Raw genomic sequence first — 22,114 nt, 5'->3', positions numbered from 1 at the left:
TCAAGGACACATCGGCTTGTAGACTCGCGAGCCGTGAATCGAACCCACAACCTTTGAGTTGAAAGACGACTCACTCTCCCACTGAATCACCGTCACCCAACAGTTTATAAATGTGAAGCAGTGCAATGGGTCTGAAGTGTTATGTCGTAATGGTTTACAGCTACTATAGCATCACTTTAAAGGATTTTTATTTTACAGTGTGAATAAACAGTAACAGTATCAGTATCGATGGCAATAAAATCCTAGATTTCTGCTACAGTTCAGTTCACAGACCGGTGCAAAGACACCTAAGAAAAAAAAATCTAAATAAGATTCCGACAATAAATGTTGATATGTGATATTTCAGAGATGAGAGACTCCTCACGTCATGTGTTGTGTATGAACAGTGTGCGTCTGTTTGTGACAAATTGGTGGGAGGAGCTCCGGAAAGAGATTCTTGGAATTCTGGGTCCATTTAGAGTGTCCAATTAACCCAATTAATGTGGCGCAATGGAGATTGGGTACATCCCATTGCTCAGAGATACGCCAACCCAGACCTGACGTTAATCGAACCTCCAGTCAAGAGCCAAATTCCCTCTCCATGGGATGCCCAGTTATGTTATTACATGTTATGTTTATTAATATTTGTTATTACTTAACTTTGTAGGACACTGTCTGAACTGGAAGGTCCAATTCCACTTAGCATTTTAGGCTTTTCTCTTTGTTTTAATGGCAATAGTTTGGAAAATATTTGACCTTCTTTCTTTAATGATAAAGTAAAATGTGGTCCCATTCTGAGATAGTAATACATTCAAGCAGCAGCGGTTTCAGCACAGTGCTGTGGAGGGACTGTAATATTCCCCCCTGAATACCTCTATTATTAAACATGCTTGCCTTAAGTCTGTTCAGGTGAAAGTGGAGAAAAGTGCAAACAGAGCGCCTCAGGTCATCCAGGAGGAGCATTTCAGACAGCTATAAGTGCAGTGACGTGCCGAATTCCAAGAGAGCTTTCTCCACGTGGCTGCTTGGCTGAACAGAGGGAGCATTGAGCAGAGGGGAGGGAGGGAGGTGATGACGAGTGGCTTGGCAGATGGAGCTCTGCATGTGTGTCAGTGTTTGTTTAACAGTCATCGTATTTCTTTATGATTCACAACAGTTTTCTTCCATAGAATATTAAACTGTGAGGATTTACCTCCTACAAAGCTTCAAACAGTGTAATCAAACCAACACTGCAATATGTATGTATATAACATAGGTCCAAACTTAGTAATATAGAGCAACAGTTGTTATGTGACTATTGTTGGCAGGAAACGCTCCAGAAAAATCTGCCACGAGGACTCTAAACCTTAAATGCACCGAGATCAAGCCCTGCATTGCAGAACCAGACAGACTGAATATATTTGGTCCTAACAATACCAGGTGCTTTTTATGAGCGTGGACATTATTGCAGACTTTCTGATGACTTTCTCTGGTCAAATTGCAAATCCTGGCTTCAGAATGGGGGAGACTTTGTCGACTTTGTTGCTTGCAAACAAAAAACCCTAACCTTAACCAGGCTAACAACTTACTGGCCAAACCGTAGCTACTTTCTGAAGAAGTAAGTCATGAGTTCTGATGCACGAGTGAGCTACATCTGGCTCTATTTGCCGTGGATAGAGATCTAGTCTGACTGTAGTCACTGGGAGGCAGAGAAAGAAGAATAATAACTGTGACCACCAGTGTGGTGCAGCTGACCGTGTGCAGTCACTCTGTATTGTTCCTCCAAGTAAAACAGCGTCTGTGAAGATGGGTTTTTGTTTTCTCCTCCTCTTATGAATGGAAAATAATCATCAGAAAGATATTGTGCTGCTTTTAACTTTAAAAGCAGATCAAACAGTTCACATGTGAATAAAGCCAAAGGAATATGATCAAAAAGCGTTATCTAACACAAGCTGGACAATATGCAAATATGTGATGATGTCACAAATATGCTAATGTTCTGGCAACATGTAGCTACTTTTTAGGCTAGCTTTAGCTAATTTCCATTGAAAGTAGTTGGCCACACGGGACCGTATCTATGTTCCCCGGTTTCCTATGTTCCTCAGTCCTATGTTCCCCGCTTTGTATGTTCCCCGCTTTCACCCAAAAGGACCCGGGGAACATAGGACCCTACCCCTTACCCTAACCCTAACCCTAACCCTGACCTTTTTTGGGAAAAATGGGGAACATCGGACCCTTTTTTTACAAACATAGGTACGACCCCGGCCACACTGATTGTGGGCTACATAAGAAGTTGGTATGAGGGAGTTGGCTGCAGTCCACTGCTCTGTGGACAGTCATGCCAAGGTCCACACTCCTTCTCTCCATCACACCAGTGTGAATCTGCCTGAGCCGAGTTATCATGAGCTTCTCATCTCTTTCAGCCTCTGCCAAAACCAAAGTTTGGTTCAACCTCAAAGTGAGCCATAGAGATGTAGCTCTGGCAGAGGTCTGGCTGCCTGTTGCTGTAATATACAAGGTGATGGGCCTACCTTTGGCTCCGGTTTGCCTGTCATGGTTTTCAGCAGCTCGTGGAGGTGGGGCCAGTTGCCCTGAGAGTACCAGCCAGGTTTGTCCAATGAAGGCAGCCCCTCTTTCTCCTCCACGTCGTTCACTGGAGGAAAGAGGAGTAAAATGAGACCACAAAGTTGTCTGCTGTTTGCACAAAGAGTCGGCAGCTACATGACCACAGGACCTCCTGTCGTCCAGGACGAAACCTCACCACAGTGTTTAACAACAGGTCCACAAGGAAGCAGAACAGCAGGGCTGTTTCTGAGCTTTGAGGATTCCTCAAGCAGACCAATGGGTTATATCTCAGAGGCTGTGAGATGATTAAAGGGATACAGTGCAAGATAGTTGGCACAAACTATGGTGTGTGTACCCCTGTGTGCCCCCCCGCACCGCGAGCCAGACTGAGACACAGAGACTCCCCATCGGCTTCTGTGTGAGGTTTACGGAATCGACCGGTAATAATATGAGATGAGGTACATGTCGACGTGGAGGAGGGAGACATCGCTGAGACAGAAAGAGAGCTTCTGGAGAAGCCACGAGTCATAATAAAACAGTAAGCCCGAAGTGCAATTTGGAAATATGTGGCTTCAAGGCAAATGTGAAGGTTAAACCGGAAACAGTGAAGTGGCGGTCTGCAGGCAGTGCTTCAAAACTTTTCTCACCAAGGGTGACAAACTTGGCGAGACATTTGAAGGACAAGGATCCAGACCAGTTCAGAGTTTAAAGATCAACAGCTGGTTAAAGAAATTCATAAATTTTATTTGAGCTTAAGTTAACGGTCTTGTTCTGGCACAAACCACTTTAAATAATTGGATGCCGAAATATTGACAATATCTAATTCATTTCAACATATGCAATTTCAAAAGAATATACAGTATATATTTTTTTAGAAAACACTTGAAACCCCTGTGCAACAGTTTTGCTGGTTCTTTGACGGAAAAAACTTTTGAACGGTAGTGTGTATACATATACGTATATACATATATGTGTATATATATATATATATATATATATACACATATATGTATATATATATATGTATATATATATATACACATATATATATATATATATGTATATACATATACATATATATATATATATATACATATACATATATATATATATATACATATATCTATACATATAGAGTGGTATGCAAAAGTCTGTAAATGTTCATGATTATATTATGATTATATAGGAGACAAATTCAGTGATATTTGAGAAGTGAAATAAAGTTTATATGATTTACAGAAAGTGTGCAAGAATTATTAAAACAAAATTAGGCATGTGCATAAATTTAGATTTCACAAAAGAAAACATTTTGTGCATCCTCCTTTTGCAGAAATAACAGCCTCTAAACGCTTCCTATAGCTTCCAATTAGAGTCTGGATTCTGGTGGATGGTATTTTGGACCATTCTTCTTTACAAAACATCTCCACTTCAGTCAGGTTTGATGGATTCCGAGCATGGACAGTCAGCTTTAAATCACACCACAAGTTATCAATAATATTCCGGTCTGGGGACTGAGATGGCCGTTCCAGAACGTTGTATTTGTTCCTCTGCATGAATGCCTTAGTAGATTTTGAGCAGTGTTTAGGGTCTTTGTCTTGTTGAAAGATCCAGCCCCGACACAACTTCACCTTTGTCACTGATTCCTGGACATTGTTCTCCAGAATCTGCTGATATTGAGTGGAATCCATACGACCCCAACTTTAACAAGATTCCCAGTCCCTGCACTGGCCACACAGCCCCACAGCATGATGGAACCACCAACAAATGTTACTGTAGGTAGCAAGTGTTCTTCTTGGAATGCTGTGTTCTTTTTCCACCATGCATATCGCCCCTTTTTTTTAGTTTTGCCCAAATAACTCTATTTTAGTTTCATCAGACCACAGCACCTTATTCCAAAATGCATTTTTTTCTGATAATGATTAAGGTGACCCATTCAATAGGTGCATAAAGCAAGACAGTATCAATTTGTTGTTAGATGATTAACAGTCCTTCTTGTGTCCACAAGATGGCTTGATAAACAAATATTATTTACATGAATCTAATGTATGATGTAAAACAGCTAAACAGGACACAAGATGTGTCCAGCAACCACATAAAGACAGGGGCAGCATATTAAGTCAAGTATTTATTAACTGACCAAGGATCAAGAGCTTTCACAACACTTTACCAGATACATACAACAAACATATGACAAGATAGTCAAGTCAAATTATTCATTAAGTGTAAAGGAAAGTGCAGAATGTGATCTTTAGATGTGTTGCTAAATGCATCTTACAATACTCTCTTACACAAAACAGTCCGATTGTCTGATTTGCGTGAAGTTTAACCTGCAGTTAAACCCTGAGGGATACAAACATCAACAATGTTAGCAAACAAGCTAACGAACGTAGCTTCAAATGACTGCCGTCCACTGCTACGAGCCATAAACAGCTTACACGTATGAAAGCGTGAACTCCGTGGCACTGGTCAAACTACGTGTACTTATCAGTTAGTGCTGGGACTGATTAAACGAGCACAATCCTCTGTGTATTTTTAAAACGGTGAGCTTCGCTACGCTTCGCTCAGAGCACCGCTATCAGAGAGGCGATTAACTTATCGAGAGACGTGATGTGAAGAGAAGAGAAGTTATCCCCTCCTCTCTTTGCTCAATTTACATATGACACAAGCACGTTAGTGAGTGCACATAAATCGTCATTAAAAATGCATTGGAGGGTATTTTTTGGGAAAAAAAACTTTTTTAACATGAGAGTCAAGGGGCCCCAGAAGAGGCGGAACCATAAAACGTGACTTGAATCTGATGATTCTGATTGGACAATGACAGATAATATGTCTAGAACACTGATAATAACTACCTTTGCTGGCAGAGACGGCTGAAAGGAATATTAGTACTAAGGATCTTTGGAATTGGTGAGGAAATAAAATTATCTTTCTCCTCCTAGTTGGGAGGGCATCACCCAAATCGTCCCTATACACCGTCCACCCCTGGCGGGTGCAGAGAAAAGGCTTTTTCTGCATGACTCTTCCATACAGCATCTCCTTATGTAAAGTGCACTGAATAGTTGAACGATGCACAGTGACACCATCTGCAGCAAGATGATGTTGTAGGTCTTTGGAGCTGGTCTGTGGGTTGACTGTGACTGTTCTCACCATCCTTACCCTCTGCTTATCTGAGATTTTTCTTGGTCTGCCACTTTGGGCCATAACAAGAACTGTGCCTGTGGTCTTCCAATTCCTCACAATGTTCCTCACAGTTGAAACTGAGAGCTTAAATCTCTGAGATAGCTTTCTGTATCCTTCCTCTAAACCATGATGTTGATCAATCATTGTTTTCCGGTCATTTGAGAGTTGTTTTGAGGCTCCCATGTTGCCACTCTTCAGAGAAGATGCAAAGAGGAGAAACACTTATGATTGGCCTCCTTAAAAACCCTTTCTCATGATTGGATTCACCTGTGTATGGATGTGTATGGAGGTCAAGGGTCACTGAGGTTACCAAACCAATTTTGAGTTCCAATAATTAGTGCTAAAGGTATTGAAATCAATAAAATGGCAAACTTATGCACATTCCTAATTTTGTTTAAATAATTCTTGCACACTTTCTGTAAATTTCCCTTCTCAACTATCACTGTGCTTGTCTCCTATATGATATGTATGTATATATGTATATATACATATATATACATATATACACAATACATATATATATATATACATTCCCATTGTTCTAAAAGTATTTGTTGCTCGGAAAAGTTATCTTTAAACATTCATTTGCTCTATGTTCTATGGTTTTGAAAGAGTTTTGTTAAAATAAAGAACAATAATTATTTTTTTGTGTGTTTTGTCTGTATTTTGAAAAGTAGTGAAATTCATATTAGTACCAGTATTGAAACAAAACTGTTGTTATCTCTGTGGGCACCAAAAAACACATACTTTTAACATTTTTAACATACAGTTAACAGTTAACTCACTGTTAGACAGCCTTCACCAAATGAAAAGTGAAGTTTGTAAAATCAATATCAAAATTTCATGTTTTCGCTGTTTAATCCCTTGTTCAAATTAGCATAAGTGGCATAAACTAATCAGAAAAGGCAACAGAATAAAGACTTTTGGTGTGCAAACAGTGCAGTTAGCACAACAGAAATTCAATAAACCATTAACTATTATTCTTATTTCCTTCATGGATCCATCACCTAAAAGGCCAGAGTCGCTTTTACGACTTTGACCTGGAGTCAGACAGTCAGAAGACACTGTCGCTCGTGAAACACCTACACTACAAACGTTTTCTTCTTATTTGGTTCAATGTACGCAACCGGATGTGCCCGGACTACACTTCCAAAATAATACTTCCAAAAGTGTTCTCTTCTATAAGGGCTGAGGTTCCACCTGGAACCATTTGTTTTTCAAGGGTTCTTGCGAACACTAATGGTTCCAATAAGAACCATTTTGAGCCAGAGAACCCTTTAAAACCCCTTTACTAAATAAAGGGTTTTAAAAGGGTTCTTAGTAACACTAAGGGTTTCTTTATAAAAGGTTCTACCTGGAACCAAAAAGGGTTCTCCTATGTTCTCCTATAAGGACAAGGCCAAGAACCTTATTAAGAGTGTAGTGCCTGGAGCAGGAGTAGCTGCTGTTCAGGATTACCGCTGTTTGCTAAACCAGAATGGGTTTTTTCAGAGATCTCGCTGAGCCCGAGATTACAACACAGCGTTCTCAGCAGTGGCTGAACTGTTTGTTTAGAACCTTAAGGGCTTTAAAACAAGGTAATGACGCAGATACACACTAAAAAACAGCATTAATTGTTATTCCGTTCTATGGGAGCTTTAAACAATTTCCTGTTTTTCCCTGAGACACCTCATTCCTCATGGGCAAGAGAAAAACATAGTGAAAGGAAGGATGATGGGGGACCAACTTGAAAGCAGATGGTGTCATTTTTCGCTGTGGACCTATGAGTGTTAATGCTTTTGACATTTGACAGACGTCTTACTAAATGCACCACAGGAGTACGGGAACACAGCAGCTCCAGCTCCACTGTGTCAGACAGTACAAGTATTCAGTGTTAGTGTTGGGTGGTATACGGGTTTCAGACCAGAAACCGGTATTCATATTTCTTGATATGAATTTCTCATACCCCATGGCCGGCATGAGTAAAACGGCAGTTGCAATAGCAGGGGTTTACTGGCAAAATTTGACAGTTTGGACCACGAAGGTTTACTAAACTAAAACTGTAGAAAAGGACAACACAGAAACAATGTGTAGCAAAAATAGAAGACCTGTCTGTTGTTTGGCCATTTTTTGGGTTTAAAAAGTTTCCTCTTCTCCTCCCTCTATAATATTGTAGGGTTTCTGCTTTACAATATAAAGTGCCTTGAGATCATTTGTGATTTGGTGCTATACGAATAAAAATGTATGTATATAGTGCCATCTAGAGGAGAGGCTGAAATTTACAAAAACAAACTGCTCCTCTGCTCACCCCCTCCCTTCCCTGAGCGTTACGGTATCCTCAGCCGGTCAAATGTCGTCCTCATTGTCTTTCTCCGTGGTGCGGGCGTACAGTCAGGTACTGGTGTTCCTTTATCCGCTGTAAAATACGTGTGGTCCTTCATTCTAAAAGATCCGCTCGGGACTTCCGCTACAAGTAAAGTGATGCTTGATTTGTTCTCTCGCGTTTGTCCATACAGGCTCCAGTAGAAACATGGCGTCTCGCTGCTAACAGTGGCAGTGCAACAGCGGTCCGCGACCATGTTATTTTACATGACTCTTTGAAACACTACTAAAATGAAACAAAAACTATTATACAGCGACTAGACAATGCAGAGGCACATAATATGTATAACAAAGTGGATTTTGGGTTATATAAACCCATAAATACTACACAGTGTCCCTTTATGATTTTTGGCTCAGCAGGGACCGTGGTGTGTGAATGCATCATTTTACCTGCGTATCTTCATCACGTATCACAATCACAGATGTAGTAATCCAAACTGACATGCCCCAGGTTATTTATTTAATAATAAGAGGTGTGGGTTCTCATGAATATACTGTAACCTCATATAACTGCAACCAATCAGTGCAATCAAATACTGCTCATGTTTCAAAAAAGTGTTTTCAAAAAAGTTTAACTTTCAGTGTCAAATATTAAAAAAACAAAAACAAAAAAAACATGTGTTTCCATCTTTAAAAAAGGGAGTGGCTATTGTCTGCCGACTGAGGCTGGAGGAAGAACCAATGCCCTTTTTTTTTCTGCCAACGTGGCAAAACCCAGATTGAGCAAGGGGAAGGGGGAGAGAGAGTAGGGGATATTTTAGTGCGTAGATCATCCTGTCTTCTTCTCGTGTAACATAATACATTCCCCTGTGTTGTTGTTGGCACAAAGACAAACCAGATGACGGGAGGATTCCTGCAAGCTGCCTGTCTTTCAGTGACTTGTATCTTTAACACAGGCGTCCACAAGAACAGGCAGTTGTTGTGGACATGTGATGGATCTGAGCTAATTAGACACTGACAGATTAGATTCATCTCACTAAAATAAACAACAGCTGCTGGCAATCACCGTACTGAGTATACATTTTGAGATAACATCTGTTCTGACCTCAGATTTCCCTACAACATTTGAAACGGTCTATGACATACTGCAGACGTCTGAAAAAGCACAGTTTTAAACAGACAATTCACCCAAATCAAAATAAAACACATATTATCTGTCTCTGATTTGACTTGATTTGCCGGGGTTTTTGAAATCTGCATGAGATTTTTTCTTCCACCTCAATACAATGGAATTTGGTTTATTCTGCTCACAGCTCTTAAAGGGGAAATAAGTAGTTTATAGTGCCATCTAGAGAAGAGGCTGAAATTTACAACAAAGACCTGCTGCTCTGCTCACCCCCTCCCTTCCCTGAGCGCTACGGTATCCGCAGCTGGTCAAGTGTCGTCCTCGTTGTCTTTCTCCGTGTCAGCAGATGAGGTTCGTGAGGCGAGGGAGAGGGCGAGCTACCAAGGCCGTAGCAGACGAAGCGGAGAGAGTGGAGGCGGGACTTCCACTTCCGCTACTTCTGCGTACGGTCAGGTACTGGTGTTCCTTTATCCGCTGTAAAATACGTGTGGTCCTTCATTCTAAAAGATCCGCTCGGGACTTCCGCTACAAGTAAAGTGACGCTTGATTTGTTCTCTCGCGTTTGTCCATACAGGCTCCAGTAGAAACATGGCGTCTCGCTGCTAACAGTGGCAGTGCAACAGCGGCCCGCGACCATGTTATTTTACATGACTCTTTGAAACACTACTAAAATGAAACAAAAACTATTATACAGCGACTAGACAATGCAGGAGCACATAATATGTATAAAAAAGTGGATTTTGGGTTATATAAACCCATAAATACTACACATTGTCCCTTTAAATAACAAATGACAGGGAGTGAGATAAAAAAATTACCAATATCAATAACGTGTGTTTTAATCGAACTCTAGTATGTTTGCTTGGAAAATCCAGTTCATTGGTGTGAATGCGCAACCGAACTCTGATACGCATCAGAGTATTGAACTCTCGTCTGGCTCAAAATGGAGGTCTCTGTTCGCTTCAAGTGAATCAAATGCTTTTCCTCAAATAACCTGGGGGCCACTGAGTGTCTAGTTCGGTCAGTAGGGGGCTGATCAAGACATCAAAATAACAATACTTATCATATTTCACTTAATTTTATAACTTTAAGTTTATAACTCATTATATAAGTGGTGAGCCTCATGAAATTATTCGTAAAACCATCATCTGCAAACCAGCATCACTGACCAATATCATGGCCACTGTCAAAAAGATACACATGGAGAATGCTGTGCTTCCTAGAGTTTGAGCCAGTGATTTTATTGAATTATTTATTGAAACTCCTCAAAAATCTGCTGCAGTGCAAAAAAAAAATAAGGTCACAAAAGCAGGTTACACTGCAACCACGGCAACCAAGACCCCACCATCTGCACTTGTTTCAAAGTTCCGCCCTCACCCTGACCTGGTTCTGCTGGGAAGTCTGGAGTGTTTGCAGACTCAGCGGCAAAGTGAGATAAGCGTCTGTGACGCATAAAGGAAACGTGGATTGGCCTCTGCAGGCTGCAACTGTGAATATTTCACACTTGAGACTGCTGATCATGTGCTAGTTAGTTGTGACAATGACAAAATGTGTCCAGATCATCTGTTCACACCAGGCATTCAAATGCATTGTGTATGTGTCTTGTGATCAGAGTTCCTTTACCGGCAATGTATGCAAATACACATGGACATCATTTTTGTTGGCAAAGTCAAGTTTAACCAGCCTGACAGTACAGATGTAACCCTGGATTTCCACTGGACGCGGAACGGCCGCGGAACGGCGGCGGCGCGGTTCTGCTTCGTCCTCTGCCCAGCGTCAATCCCCACCGGGCGCGTTACGGCAGCGGCGCGCAATAATCTCGAACGGACGCGAGTTCGCGAGATCCAGCGATAGACTGTGTGTATAAAGTAAACAACAACTACACAGCTTATTTCATTCTCCTACGTGGAAGAACTGTTGATCTGGTGTCATAAATGATTTTATGTTTCTCCACTTCAACAATCAGTCTCTCGTTGTTCAATATGACTCTCAGAGACGCTCTGATTAATTGACTGGTTACCTGACAGCAGCGGTGACGACGTAATGTTGATGTGAAGTTGTGACAAGCGATATTACCTGCGTATTGTGTTTTATTTTGAAAGGGCGGCGGAAATGTTTTACTTTGATTCTGTGTCGCTTTTCCTGTCTGGTGCGATCTGCTTCGTTGAAATTTACGAGGTTCAGCAGCGGCAACGGAATAATAGAACTGATTCCTATTGATAGCGCTGCGGCGCGGCGAGCCGCTTCTGGGCCGCTGCTGAGACGCGCCGCAGCGCGGCCGGTGGGAATGCTCTCATTGATTAGAATGGAAGCGATTTGCAACGGCGACCGCGCCGCTGCCGTTCCGCGGCCGTTCCGCGTCCAGTGGAAATCCAGGGTTAGTCAACATAATGCATACTGTGGTAACCTGTGTGTCATGCATCAAGTGAGTGACGTTCACAGAGCTTGGTATCAGATTGGGCTCTTCCAGATGAAAAACTTTTCCAAAACATATCCACACAGAATCGGAATTCATCTTTTTCTTTGTCATTTTGAAAAGGTTTCCTGTAAAGAGAGCATTGTTTCAGGAAATGTCTACCCACATGAAAAACATGAAAGTGGCGCTGTAATGCTACAACAAGAAGACGTTATACACATTACAGTGTATATAATTCACAGAAATGGAGACAGAACCAAGCCAGGGGAAACAGTGTTGACAACAAAGTGACTTTATCGTTATTTTTAGTGACTTACTCCCAACTATCGATAAATGTTGCGACTTTCTGGCATGAAGGCACTGAGCCTGTGGATGTGCAGCACAGACCGTGTGCGGAACACTCAGTAATCTCTTCATTCAAGTGAAAATAGTGTCTGTGAAAATAGGCTTTGTTTTCTCCTCACATTATTTTACGATTCAGTTTTACTGTTATTCTTCAAGGCTTATTTTCTTATTCACTCCTGTGCAAGGGTGGAGCCAGCTTTTATTTGTAAAAACATCCGCCACTATGTCCACAAGCTTTTCAAAGTAGTGAAACTAACAATAAATTGACCAAAAGTCAATAATTCTAAATACAATCTTAGGCCCCTGACTCACTTAGTTACGGCCTTGCAGTGTAGTGATACAAGGATAACCAGAGCCTCTCACAATGAAAAGGAGAGCAAAAAGTGGGGATGTTGAAAGAGTTTTTAGTAAGAAAAGTGCACAGCAGAAAAAGAAGAAAGAGGGAAATGAAGGAGAAGGTAGTGAACTGGAGAGACCAGGAGGCTCAAAGCAGAAGAAGACCACAGAAGGAGATGAAGAAATAAGTGAAGGAGAAGAGGATGTGAGGGATGAAGAGGAGGAGGCTGCTGCAGATTCACAAAGTGACAGGGAGGAAGAGGGTCCTCAGACTTTTAAGTTTGTTTTTTAATATTTTTGATTATTGCACTTTTTATTTTAGATTTTAATTAAGCTATTAATACTTTTTAAGAGATGCACTGGGCTTGCTCCTGTTGTTCATGATCAAACAGTCATTAGTTTTTAAGTATTTAATGTTCCATTAAATGTAATGGAATCCATTTACATTTGGGGATTCTTGCATACCTTCCTCCCATGCCACCCTGCCAAGACCTCTTGTGACTGCTTTGCCACCCCATGTAGAATTTTCTAGATCCGCCACTGCTCCTGTGTCTCAACTCGCTGAAGACAAAACATATTCTAGTGATATCTAGTGTCTTTCCAGGCTGACTTTAATCACTTTTTATTGATAGCAGTTGGCAACACGGTCAAACAATGACGACGACGTCAGTGAAAATAGGGACAGTGAATGTCAGTGCAAAAGAGAGGTGGGACTATGACATTGTTTTCCCAAAGTAGCGTATTTGTTGAGTGGCGTTTTGAGATTTTCCCTCTCATCCGGTCTCCCAAAGCACCTTTTCTGTGCAGACAAATCTCCAACACAATATAAAAACGAGAAGCACTCAGCCACCCACAAAATGTAATCACTTGTTCCTGGTCTCATTGTGGACATTTCCTGAACATTTCATCCAAATCTGTCAACGATTTTTCGAGTTATGTTGATAACATACAGACAGACAAACTCCAGCGAAAACATGTGTATTCACCTAAACCCTTTTCGGTGTGGACAGGTTATGACTTAATTCATTTACCATTTCAAGTCTGGAAAACTGGTGTTCTAATTTCAAAAAATTTCCAGGAATTTTACGATCATGGGAACTCTGATTTTATCATGATTTTGTAGTCCTAGGCAGAACAGGTTAAGTGAATCAGTGTACAATCTTAATTATTGTTTTTTACAATCTCTCTCTTCAAGTTGTTAGAATTGAAATGAACCCTAAAGCTTTGCTATAAACAACATATTTATGGATTTTGGACATTGGAGTGAAAAGCTTAAATTGGAAGCCTGGGCTGTGGGACTCACCCAAAGTCCTGAAGGGCCTCTGCTCGGGCACCAACGAGAAGAAACCAGGCTTGAGGGCGTTTGTGATGATGACGTCAAACAGCTCCTCGAAATCCTTCCTGTGGAAGCCAGAGAAACAACATTAACCTGCGCAACAGGCGCCTGCACAGTTGCTGCGTGAAGGACAATGACTGGATGGCATCCAAATCCACTGAGTTACACAAGCACTAAGAGCTCAGTGATGCCAGGCGGCACGTATGTGATGGAAAACATGGAGCAATAAACAGTGTAAACATACAGAACTGTGGTAGGAATACTTAGACTGACAAAGTACACAGTGTGACCGGGCTGCATACAACCCCACAGGGACTTTGAGGGAGAATGTTTGGTTGGTGTCTCTAAGGAAACCACAGTACTAGATACTGTTTATATACACTATATGTAAGAGGATGGTGCATGGTCTTCCTTTTAAGGTGGGAGGCAAAGGACAGGATGTATAATGTAACAGGAAGCAGATCTTACTGGGAACTTAAAAAATATGTAAACAAATCAGGTTGATGGATGAAAATGTTATAGTACAGTTTCACAAGTGGGGTCCAAAGAGGTCCTGAGACAGTCTCTGGGAATGAAAGTGAAAATGTATGGTGTTTACTTAATTACACAAGTTAAATCCTAAATGTGTGTAATTTGGTACTATTTTACAGTCTTTCTTCTATAGTCAGAAACATTTTAGTGTGCGGTGTAGTACAAGTATTTCTTTGGTTGGACAAAAATGACAATCGCTATTTACCAGGCTGTCGTTACTTTCCTGGTTCTAAGTCATCAGAAAGAGTCCTTGCGAGCTCAGCGTGCTCCTGTTTATTGGGTCGGTAGAAAAAACTGCTCCGTTTGTAGTGTTTACAACTTGAGTATTTCTATGCAAGAAGAACCCCTGATAAACATTGTCTGGCGACTCCAGCTGTGCAGCCGTGTGGACGCGGGCTGCGGAGCTGTGAACCAGAGCACATCGCGTCCATTCTGCCCAGCAACAGTGAATACTATTTTCTGATTGGCTGATCGGTCACTAATTCAGCAGTTTGAATTAACTACGCAGCGCAAACTGCCTTCACGTCATCGATTCATAGATGACTAATTTATGTGAGGTGACTTTTATCACTTATCAGCGTGACAAATGTCATGTGTGGTGTGTGAGTGTGTGGACTTGCCCGTCTCACACAGAATGCAGCACTAAGCGGTCACTGTAAATACCACAGCAAGCTGCCAACTGCTGCAGTTTGCACTTGCTGTCACTTGAAGATCATGCCCCCAGCGGTGCTCACTCACCTCTCCTTCCTCTCCCCACTCACTGATAACTCCCTGCCCACATTGGGCAGAGTCAGCTTCAAAACACGGTTTAAGTTCTTCTTTAATGAAATTTGATAGTTCCATCAGGACAACATATGCACAAGCAAAAAAGGGGTGTTCTTTAACCTTTGAATACCAAAATCTAATAAAACTAGAAAAGCACTCAGAGAGCGCATATCTCCGCCAAGTCATCTCAGTGCCTACAAAATACACCCTGCCGGTACGCCTGGGTCAGACAGCGTACGTTGTAACCAGTGATAGCGTCTACGGATCACAGCCAAAATGTAATCATTCCTGGTCCCATTATGGATGTTTCCTGCAAATTTCCACCAAATCCGTCCATGATTTTCGAGTTATGTTGCTCACTAACAGACAGACAACAGGGCTTTCCAAAAGCCATATAGCCGACTCAATTAACCAAAAATTGCTCTGATAACTGCTGACTTCATTGCTCTGAGTAACTGATCCGCAGCCCGACATGCTGTGTGTGTGTGTGTGTGTGTGTGTGTGTGAGCGAGTCTGTGTGTCGGAGACGAGAAGGTAATCCAGTCTTCTCTTCAAGCGCACAAATGAAACCAAACGGACTCCAAAGAGAGTATTTTCATTAGTCACAGAGGGACCCAGGTTGCCATAGTATAAGAAAACTTCAGCAGCGACATGGTGTAGTTTCTGGATTTTTCATTAAGAAAATATAGCTGGTAGCTTGTGCTTGAAAATCTGTGACCTTTTATTAAATGCTGGCTGGTCTGTGTCACACCCTGGATTTCCACTGGACGCCGTTGCAAATCGCTTCCGTTCTAATCAATGAGAGCATTTCCACTGGCCGCGCTGCGGAACGTCTCAACAGCGTCTCAGAAGTGGCTCGCCGCGCCGCAGCGCCATCGATAGGTAGCTGTTCTATTTGCCGTTGCTGCTGCTGAGTCGCGTCAAGGTCAACAGAGCAGATCGTAACAGACAGGAAATCCAACACAGAATCAAAGTAAAACATTTCTGCCCCCCTTTCAAAATAAAACACAATATGCAGGTCATATAGCCTGTCACAACTTCACATCAACATTTCGTCGTGACCGGTGCTGCCAGGTCAACAGTCGATTAATCAGAGCGTCTCGGAGAGTCATAATATACGAGGAGAGACTGATAGTTGAAGTGGAGAAACAGAGAAATAATTTATGACACCAGATCAACAGTTCTTCCAATTCGGAGAATGAAAGAAGCTGTGTTGTTGTCGTTTCCTTTATACACACAGTCTATCGCTGGATCTCGCGAACTCGCGTCCATTCGAGATTATCGCGCGATCTTCCGTGAATACCGCTGGATCCCAAGGCACCGCGCCGCTGCTGTAACGCGCCCGGTGGGGATTGACGCTGGGCAGAGGGCAGTTTGGTTTTGGTAGTAGTAGTAGTAGCAGTAGTAGTAGTAATAGTAGTAGTAATAGTAGTAGTAGTAGTAGTAGTAATACTGTAGTTGACATTTTCAACACTTACAGTGTCAGAGCAGAACAGTTTTACAACAGCCATCAATCCTTGTTCTATCGATATTCTTAATGTCCAGTGATGATGGTGATGTCCTCTTCTGTCCTCCTGAAGTGAAGTCAGTCCATTTTTCTATAAATTGCATTTCTTGCAGCCTTAATGGGTGCGGTGAGTTTCTCAATTCAGGAGCTCTCCACCCACAGAAATAGGCTGCGAATAAAATGTTACTATAATATTCCTCAAAAACCCTTTCTATTTCTTCTGGCTCATATAGAATACTATTGGTTACCAGATTCCTTATTTTATGTTTATAAGACAACGCTTGCAGTTTCCTTATACGTCTTGCTAGGTTTTTAGTGGCTTTAGTTCCTCCCTCATAGTACGTCTACTAAACCTTGCTTTCTTTTTCACCTCTTCCAACAGTATGTCATCTATTTTCTTCCTTACTTCCTTGATCTGGTCAGGTAGACCTGGATCATTTGATTGCTTATGTTGTTCCAATTCTTTAAATTTTCCGATTTGTTTCTAGTATGTATCTAATCTGTTTTGTTTTTTTGGAAAATGCTGTATGTGATATCAGCCTTCCCCTCATCGTGACTTTCAGAGCGTTCCCATAGAATTGTTGGATCTACTTCCCTCTTGTAATTTCCCTTCCTATATCTCATTATTTCCTCTTTTAATACAGCAACCAGTTCTGTATTTTTTCTCTTATTGTTCAAATGAATTTTCAAGTTCAAGTTTATTATTATAGCCGCTTCAACAGTATAATAATACAGATGATAGGAATGTGCTTTGGTATGCTCACATGTAACAGACAATAGTGACAATACAGAAAGCAGCAGTAAGGTTCAGTTGTGCAAAAAAAGTGCAGAGAGAGGTAAACCGGGTTATGTAGTAAACCATAAAGTGCTTGTTCAGGTGACGAATAACTTGTGGATAGGTAGTCTCCCTGAAGCGTGATATTTTACATCTGATACTACTGTACTGTCTCCCTCATGGTAAAGGTGTGAATAGATGCGCTGGATGAGACCCTCCACTGCTAAACAGGAAACAGTGGAGGGTGGGGTGGGGAGTCGAGGGCTCCACAAAGGCCACATGAAACGAACTGGCATCCAGAGCAGAGTTGGCCTTGAGTCGACCTGTGTTTTAGCTGCACAGAAGACAATCAGCTCCTGGTGTGGAAAGTGAAAAAGCAGATCGGACGAGCGCAGTCAAAGACAACAACACCTCACAGAGACTGTGAGAGGCTCATGTTTGTTCAATCGCAGCAGCAACATGGACACTGTGTTTTGTCAAGGCCTTCTTTGCTGCTCGAGCGAGAGCATAACAGGACTTAGGCTACACAAATAAAGCTAAACCACACAGCGTGAGCTGCACACAGAGTGAGGTCAGTGACGCACAAAGCCAGAGTTGAACTACAAAAAAGCCGGAGAGAGAGCAATCCTCTGGTTGCACACCTACAGCTATAAAATGAAGTGCTGAGTATTACTTTGGGACTAACAAATAGCAAGGTGTGAGCAGATGGATCCTATCAATTACCTTGCCAAATAATAACAATTGGCTCAGTAAAAGTAATGGGTTTAATTGGCAAACCCACTGGGTGTTGGCTCGTCACTTTGTCTTTAAGTTTTATACTTGGATTGATTGTTTTTGGCACAGTTTTAGCAGCAGAACAAGCTGCAAACACAGCAATCTATTATCATTATTCCCCTGTTAAATTGTTGTGGCTATCTTATTGTTAGCAAACAGGTGTCTATGTGCACATTCAGCAGACATGAGGCGATGACAGCATCCACAATTTAAATGTGTCCTTCGAGAACAGAGAGAGATTTCAGTGTGCGTGTGTGAATCACTGCCCCTAAGGTCCAACATTTGTATTACATGTCCACTGACCATCTCAAGACTTCACACATGGTGGCTTCAAAGATTGTGGCTTCCTGTCTTTGCATCTTGATGAAGGCAGAGACTGAAATGTTTTGGTGAGTTGGTTTAAAGGTGCATTATGTAATAAATCTAAAGCAACTGGCCATAAAATCCTCCTAATATGTCACAGAGACTCAGGAATAATGTTCATATAACAAACTGAACTCACCAACAACAACAGTACAGACAAAATATTTGCATAAAATAATCTTTTGCAGACTGCAAATCATTATTATGTTTTGAAATGATGTTTTGAAATGATGTTTTGGCAATCTACCGTCTACCAATCATTGCAGTCAGTCGAGTCTCAGCTGCCGAGCAACCACGGGTTGCCAGTTACTTCAGGAAACGATACTTAAAAGACCTCTGTATTTTGAATTTGAATGTAGTAACCATTTTTAGCCACATTCTTACATATGGCACCTTTAACATTTTAACCAAAAATAAAAAATATTGGTCTTTGTGTTGTAAAACCATCTCTGCATTGATCAAATCAAATTCCACTTTTAATATTCAATATCCTGTTTCCTGTGTGCAAATCTGACAAGACTTGACTGCAATATTCCTGCATGCCATCGATAATCTGGTATGGCCACATGATACAAAAATAATTTGGTGTAGAGAGAAAATAATTATAAAATAATTAAATTGTCAATTTATCTGTTAGCTTCACCAGAGCTACGGCTAAACTAGCAGCTGAATTATTATGAATTATGAATGAATAAATATCTCGAAATTAAATCAAATTAAATCAGTTCAGGAAATCTGCAGCTACAAATACAGTACGCTCCGGTAAACTACATCAAATCAGCGTTCTCGTTTAAGCTTGTTGGTCCCACACTTTGGACATTTTCTGCCTTTTATGGACTGTTTCACTCTCCGTCATAGCATCTGAAATCCGGGTGTGTCTGCTAAAATGGTCCGTGTGGAACAATGACCCCTGCGTTGAACAGGACGCATAATGCACGAGATAGGAATTAAGCGAATACTCAAGGAATTTTTGTAATCGAGTTTCTTGAATTACTGGAGTAATTGCTGCAGCCCTATCCCTCTCTTTTGGATTGCATATTCCCGTCCAAGTGCACTGGTGATTTTAAGAACACTTAACACTCCTGCCACATCCTCGCTCTTCTAAGTCGCTCAAAAGTTCAAAACTACTTAGCTTTTATGTTAGCAGTTTTTTTAGCTGCCATTCTAAACATATAGATCAGAGAGGGTCAAACTACTACTGTATCTAATTCATTATCATGAGAAATAATTCAAGTATAACGCTGGTTAGTGCAGCGAAGATGTAGATGTACTCTATGCTAGCATGTTTGTCCCTTAAATTGTAAAATAAAAACTACTATTGTATTAACTACAAGAATTAAACCAATGAGGACTGAGGAGAAAAAGATGACGGGGGAAATATTGCATATGTATTTAGCATACTGTTTATGTACTTGAAACTCAAGACAAAATGGATCAGCTGTTGACAAAAGAGATGGAAGGCAAGAGATGTAAAGATCTTTGAAAATTGGGGTCTTGTTAAGCTGTGGTCCCAGTAACAGCAGTCTTACCCCAGGACGTGTTCACAGATGAGCCTGCAGTAGTCGCTGTGAGAGCTGGTGATGAGGAGGAGGATCTTCCCAGCATTCTTCATGCTTTGCAGCCAGGTCTTTACAGAGTCAGAGCAGGGCTGCAGGTACTGGCCTGGTTCTCTCTTCACGCCGGGGAAATATGTCCCTGTGTCATCTGTACAGGGACAAAAACACAGTTAAAGAAGTCAGTTTGACATAGCTGTATGTAAAAAAAATTTAGTGTATTCAGGCATAAAATCACAGCGAAATGTCATCAGAGATTATGAAAACATTTTAAATTAAAATAACAGTTTCACTGAAAACAGTAGTGCAGCCAGTTTAAAACCTACAGCCTATAAATACTTATGGAAAAATGGTAAAAGTGTAGTTCCTTGTGGATCCTTAGTTCGATTGGTTCCTCAAATAAAACCTCAACCTGGGTCTATATTAGGGACAGCTTTGCACCACTGTTTGTGTGCAATACTGATATCACAATGATACCAATTCTCTCCCCAACAACCTCAACTCCTTCTACACCAGATTTGAAGCCAACAACTCCAAGCCCGGGGCCCCCACAATCACATTCCACACCAGAGACGTGGCGAGGGCCTTCAAGAGGACCAATATTAAGAGTGCACCTGGCGCAGACAACATCAGCAGCAGGGTCCTTAAACATTGCGTTGACCCACAAACAAACTGCCCTGTCAGGTTTGCTGACTTCTCCTCTCAATTTAACACACTGCAGCCCCTCACTTCTTCACACACAGAACACAGAGAGTCCGGATCAACATCCTCTCCAACCTCCTCCTCCTCACCTCTACTGGCCCCCCACAGGGCTGTGTGCTCTGACAACCAGCCAGCAGCTGGTGGTCATCCTCCACACCAATGAGTGCAGGACCTCACAGACCAACTGTCACCTGGTGAAGTTGGCTGACAGTTCTCCTGTCCCTGCTGTCCGGCCCCACCCAGCACCATGGACCAGCCCTCCAGCAGTTTGTGGAGGGGTGTGACATCTCCCATTTAGAGCTGAATGTCAGCGAGATCAAGGAGATGATGGTGATTACCTTCTCCAGTAAATGGAGGGAGCTGGCTGCAGCTGTGTCGACCACTATTCAGTACAAATACCTGGGGACCAATTACTACCTGAGGTTCCACTCCAACATGGAGGTGATCCTGAGGAAGTGCCATCAGGGGATGAACCTACTAAGGAAATTGGACTCCTTCTCCGTCAGTAATAAGATCCTACTGACCTTCTTTTACAGCTTCATTGAATCCGTCACATCATCCTCTATAGACTTCCCATTTGCTCCCTGACCACAGTTCGCAATCAGCAGGTTCCCGACATGGCTGTCCGGATCTTCAATGACCGCTCCCACGCTCTTTTTCCTGTGTTCTAGAGACTGCCGTCTGGTCGCAGGCTGCGGTGTCTGGCCAGCAGGACCTAGAGGAGCGATCTTTGTTCCCCAGGCTGTTCTCCTTTTGAATTCCCCTGGCTCTCTCGTCATTGAGCTTTTTGACGGGCCTCAGTGTAATGATGTTTGTATGTTGTGTATTCAGCCACACATGGACTGTTCCACTGCACTTTTATTTTCCTGTGTTGTATCCCTCAATCTGCCGCTTTTCGCCCCTGAATTGCCCCTCGGATATAAATAAAGTTTTCTGAATCTGAACCAATATCAAAATGTTAATCAGATCGACTAGCTTTTTTAAAAACATAATGCTCCAACTGTGTGACAGGCCTCACTCATGTCCTGCTCACGTGACTGTGGTGGTCTCTCTTTAAGCATCAATATTTAAAAGATGCTGGTGCACAGAAGAAGAAGACAGCTGCAAGATAAACTAAGTCAGACTGGTGCAAGAAGACTTGACGGGGTTCTGTGAAATCTGGTCTGTGAAAGAATAGTTCAAGTGGAAAAACAAATTGAAAGTGAGCAGAATGCCACCTAGTGTAGCAGAACCGGACACACTTCATTCAATAAATTGATTCCCACTAGCACTTGTATACAGCAACAAGAACAATTGTCCAATTAAATGGCGTAGTAGAGCAACAACCAAGTAGTAACCAGTTACTCAAATGAATGTGAACTCTTTGTTGAAGCGTCACGATTTGGCCAGGAAGCTGTTGCAGGTGATGTCGGTGAGCTTCCTGGCTTCCTTTCATTTAGCTGAGTGTACATCCAAGCCATCCACACACCACAGAGGCAATGTCGTAATCATATATTTCATAGTTGCACTTATTAAGTGCATGTTAAGACGGAAACAAGGTAAGCATTTAATTGTGTTTGTAATTAAAAACCATACCAAAAA

At 41.8% G+C, this 22,114-nt stretch overlaps 1 protein-coding gene across 2 annotated transcripts in view; it reads right to left on the bottom strand.

Moving 5' to 3' along the window:
• nt5dc1 (5'-nucleotidase domain containing 1) overlaps positions 1 to 22,114 on the bottom strand; it is a 129,756-nt gene that overhangs the window by 23,916 nt on the left and 83,726 nt on the right. For both annotated transcript variants that reach the window (XM_083898229.1, XM_083898230.1), the window contains exons 7-9: positions 19,808 to 19,982; positions 13,531 to 13,628; positions 2,490 to 2,611 (exon numbers count right to left, since the gene is read on the bottom strand). In XM_083898229.1, coding sequence (XP_083754355.1) covers positions 2,490 to 2,611; positions 13,531 to 13,628; positions 19,808 to 19,982 — 395 coding nt within the window. The remainder of the gene's footprint in view (positions 1 to 2,489; positions 2,612 to 13,530; positions 13,629 to 19,807; positions 19,983 to 22,114) is intronic.

The sequence above is a fragment of the Microchirus variegatus genome, assembly GCF_963457635.1.
Source record: "Microchirus variegatus genome assembly, chromosome: 12".
Taxonomy (NCBI): domain Eukaryota; kingdom Metazoa; phylum Chordata; class Actinopteri; order Pleuronectiformes; family Soleidae; genus Microchirus; species Microchirus variegatus.
This window is presented reverse-complemented; position numbering and strand designations above follow the sequence as displayed.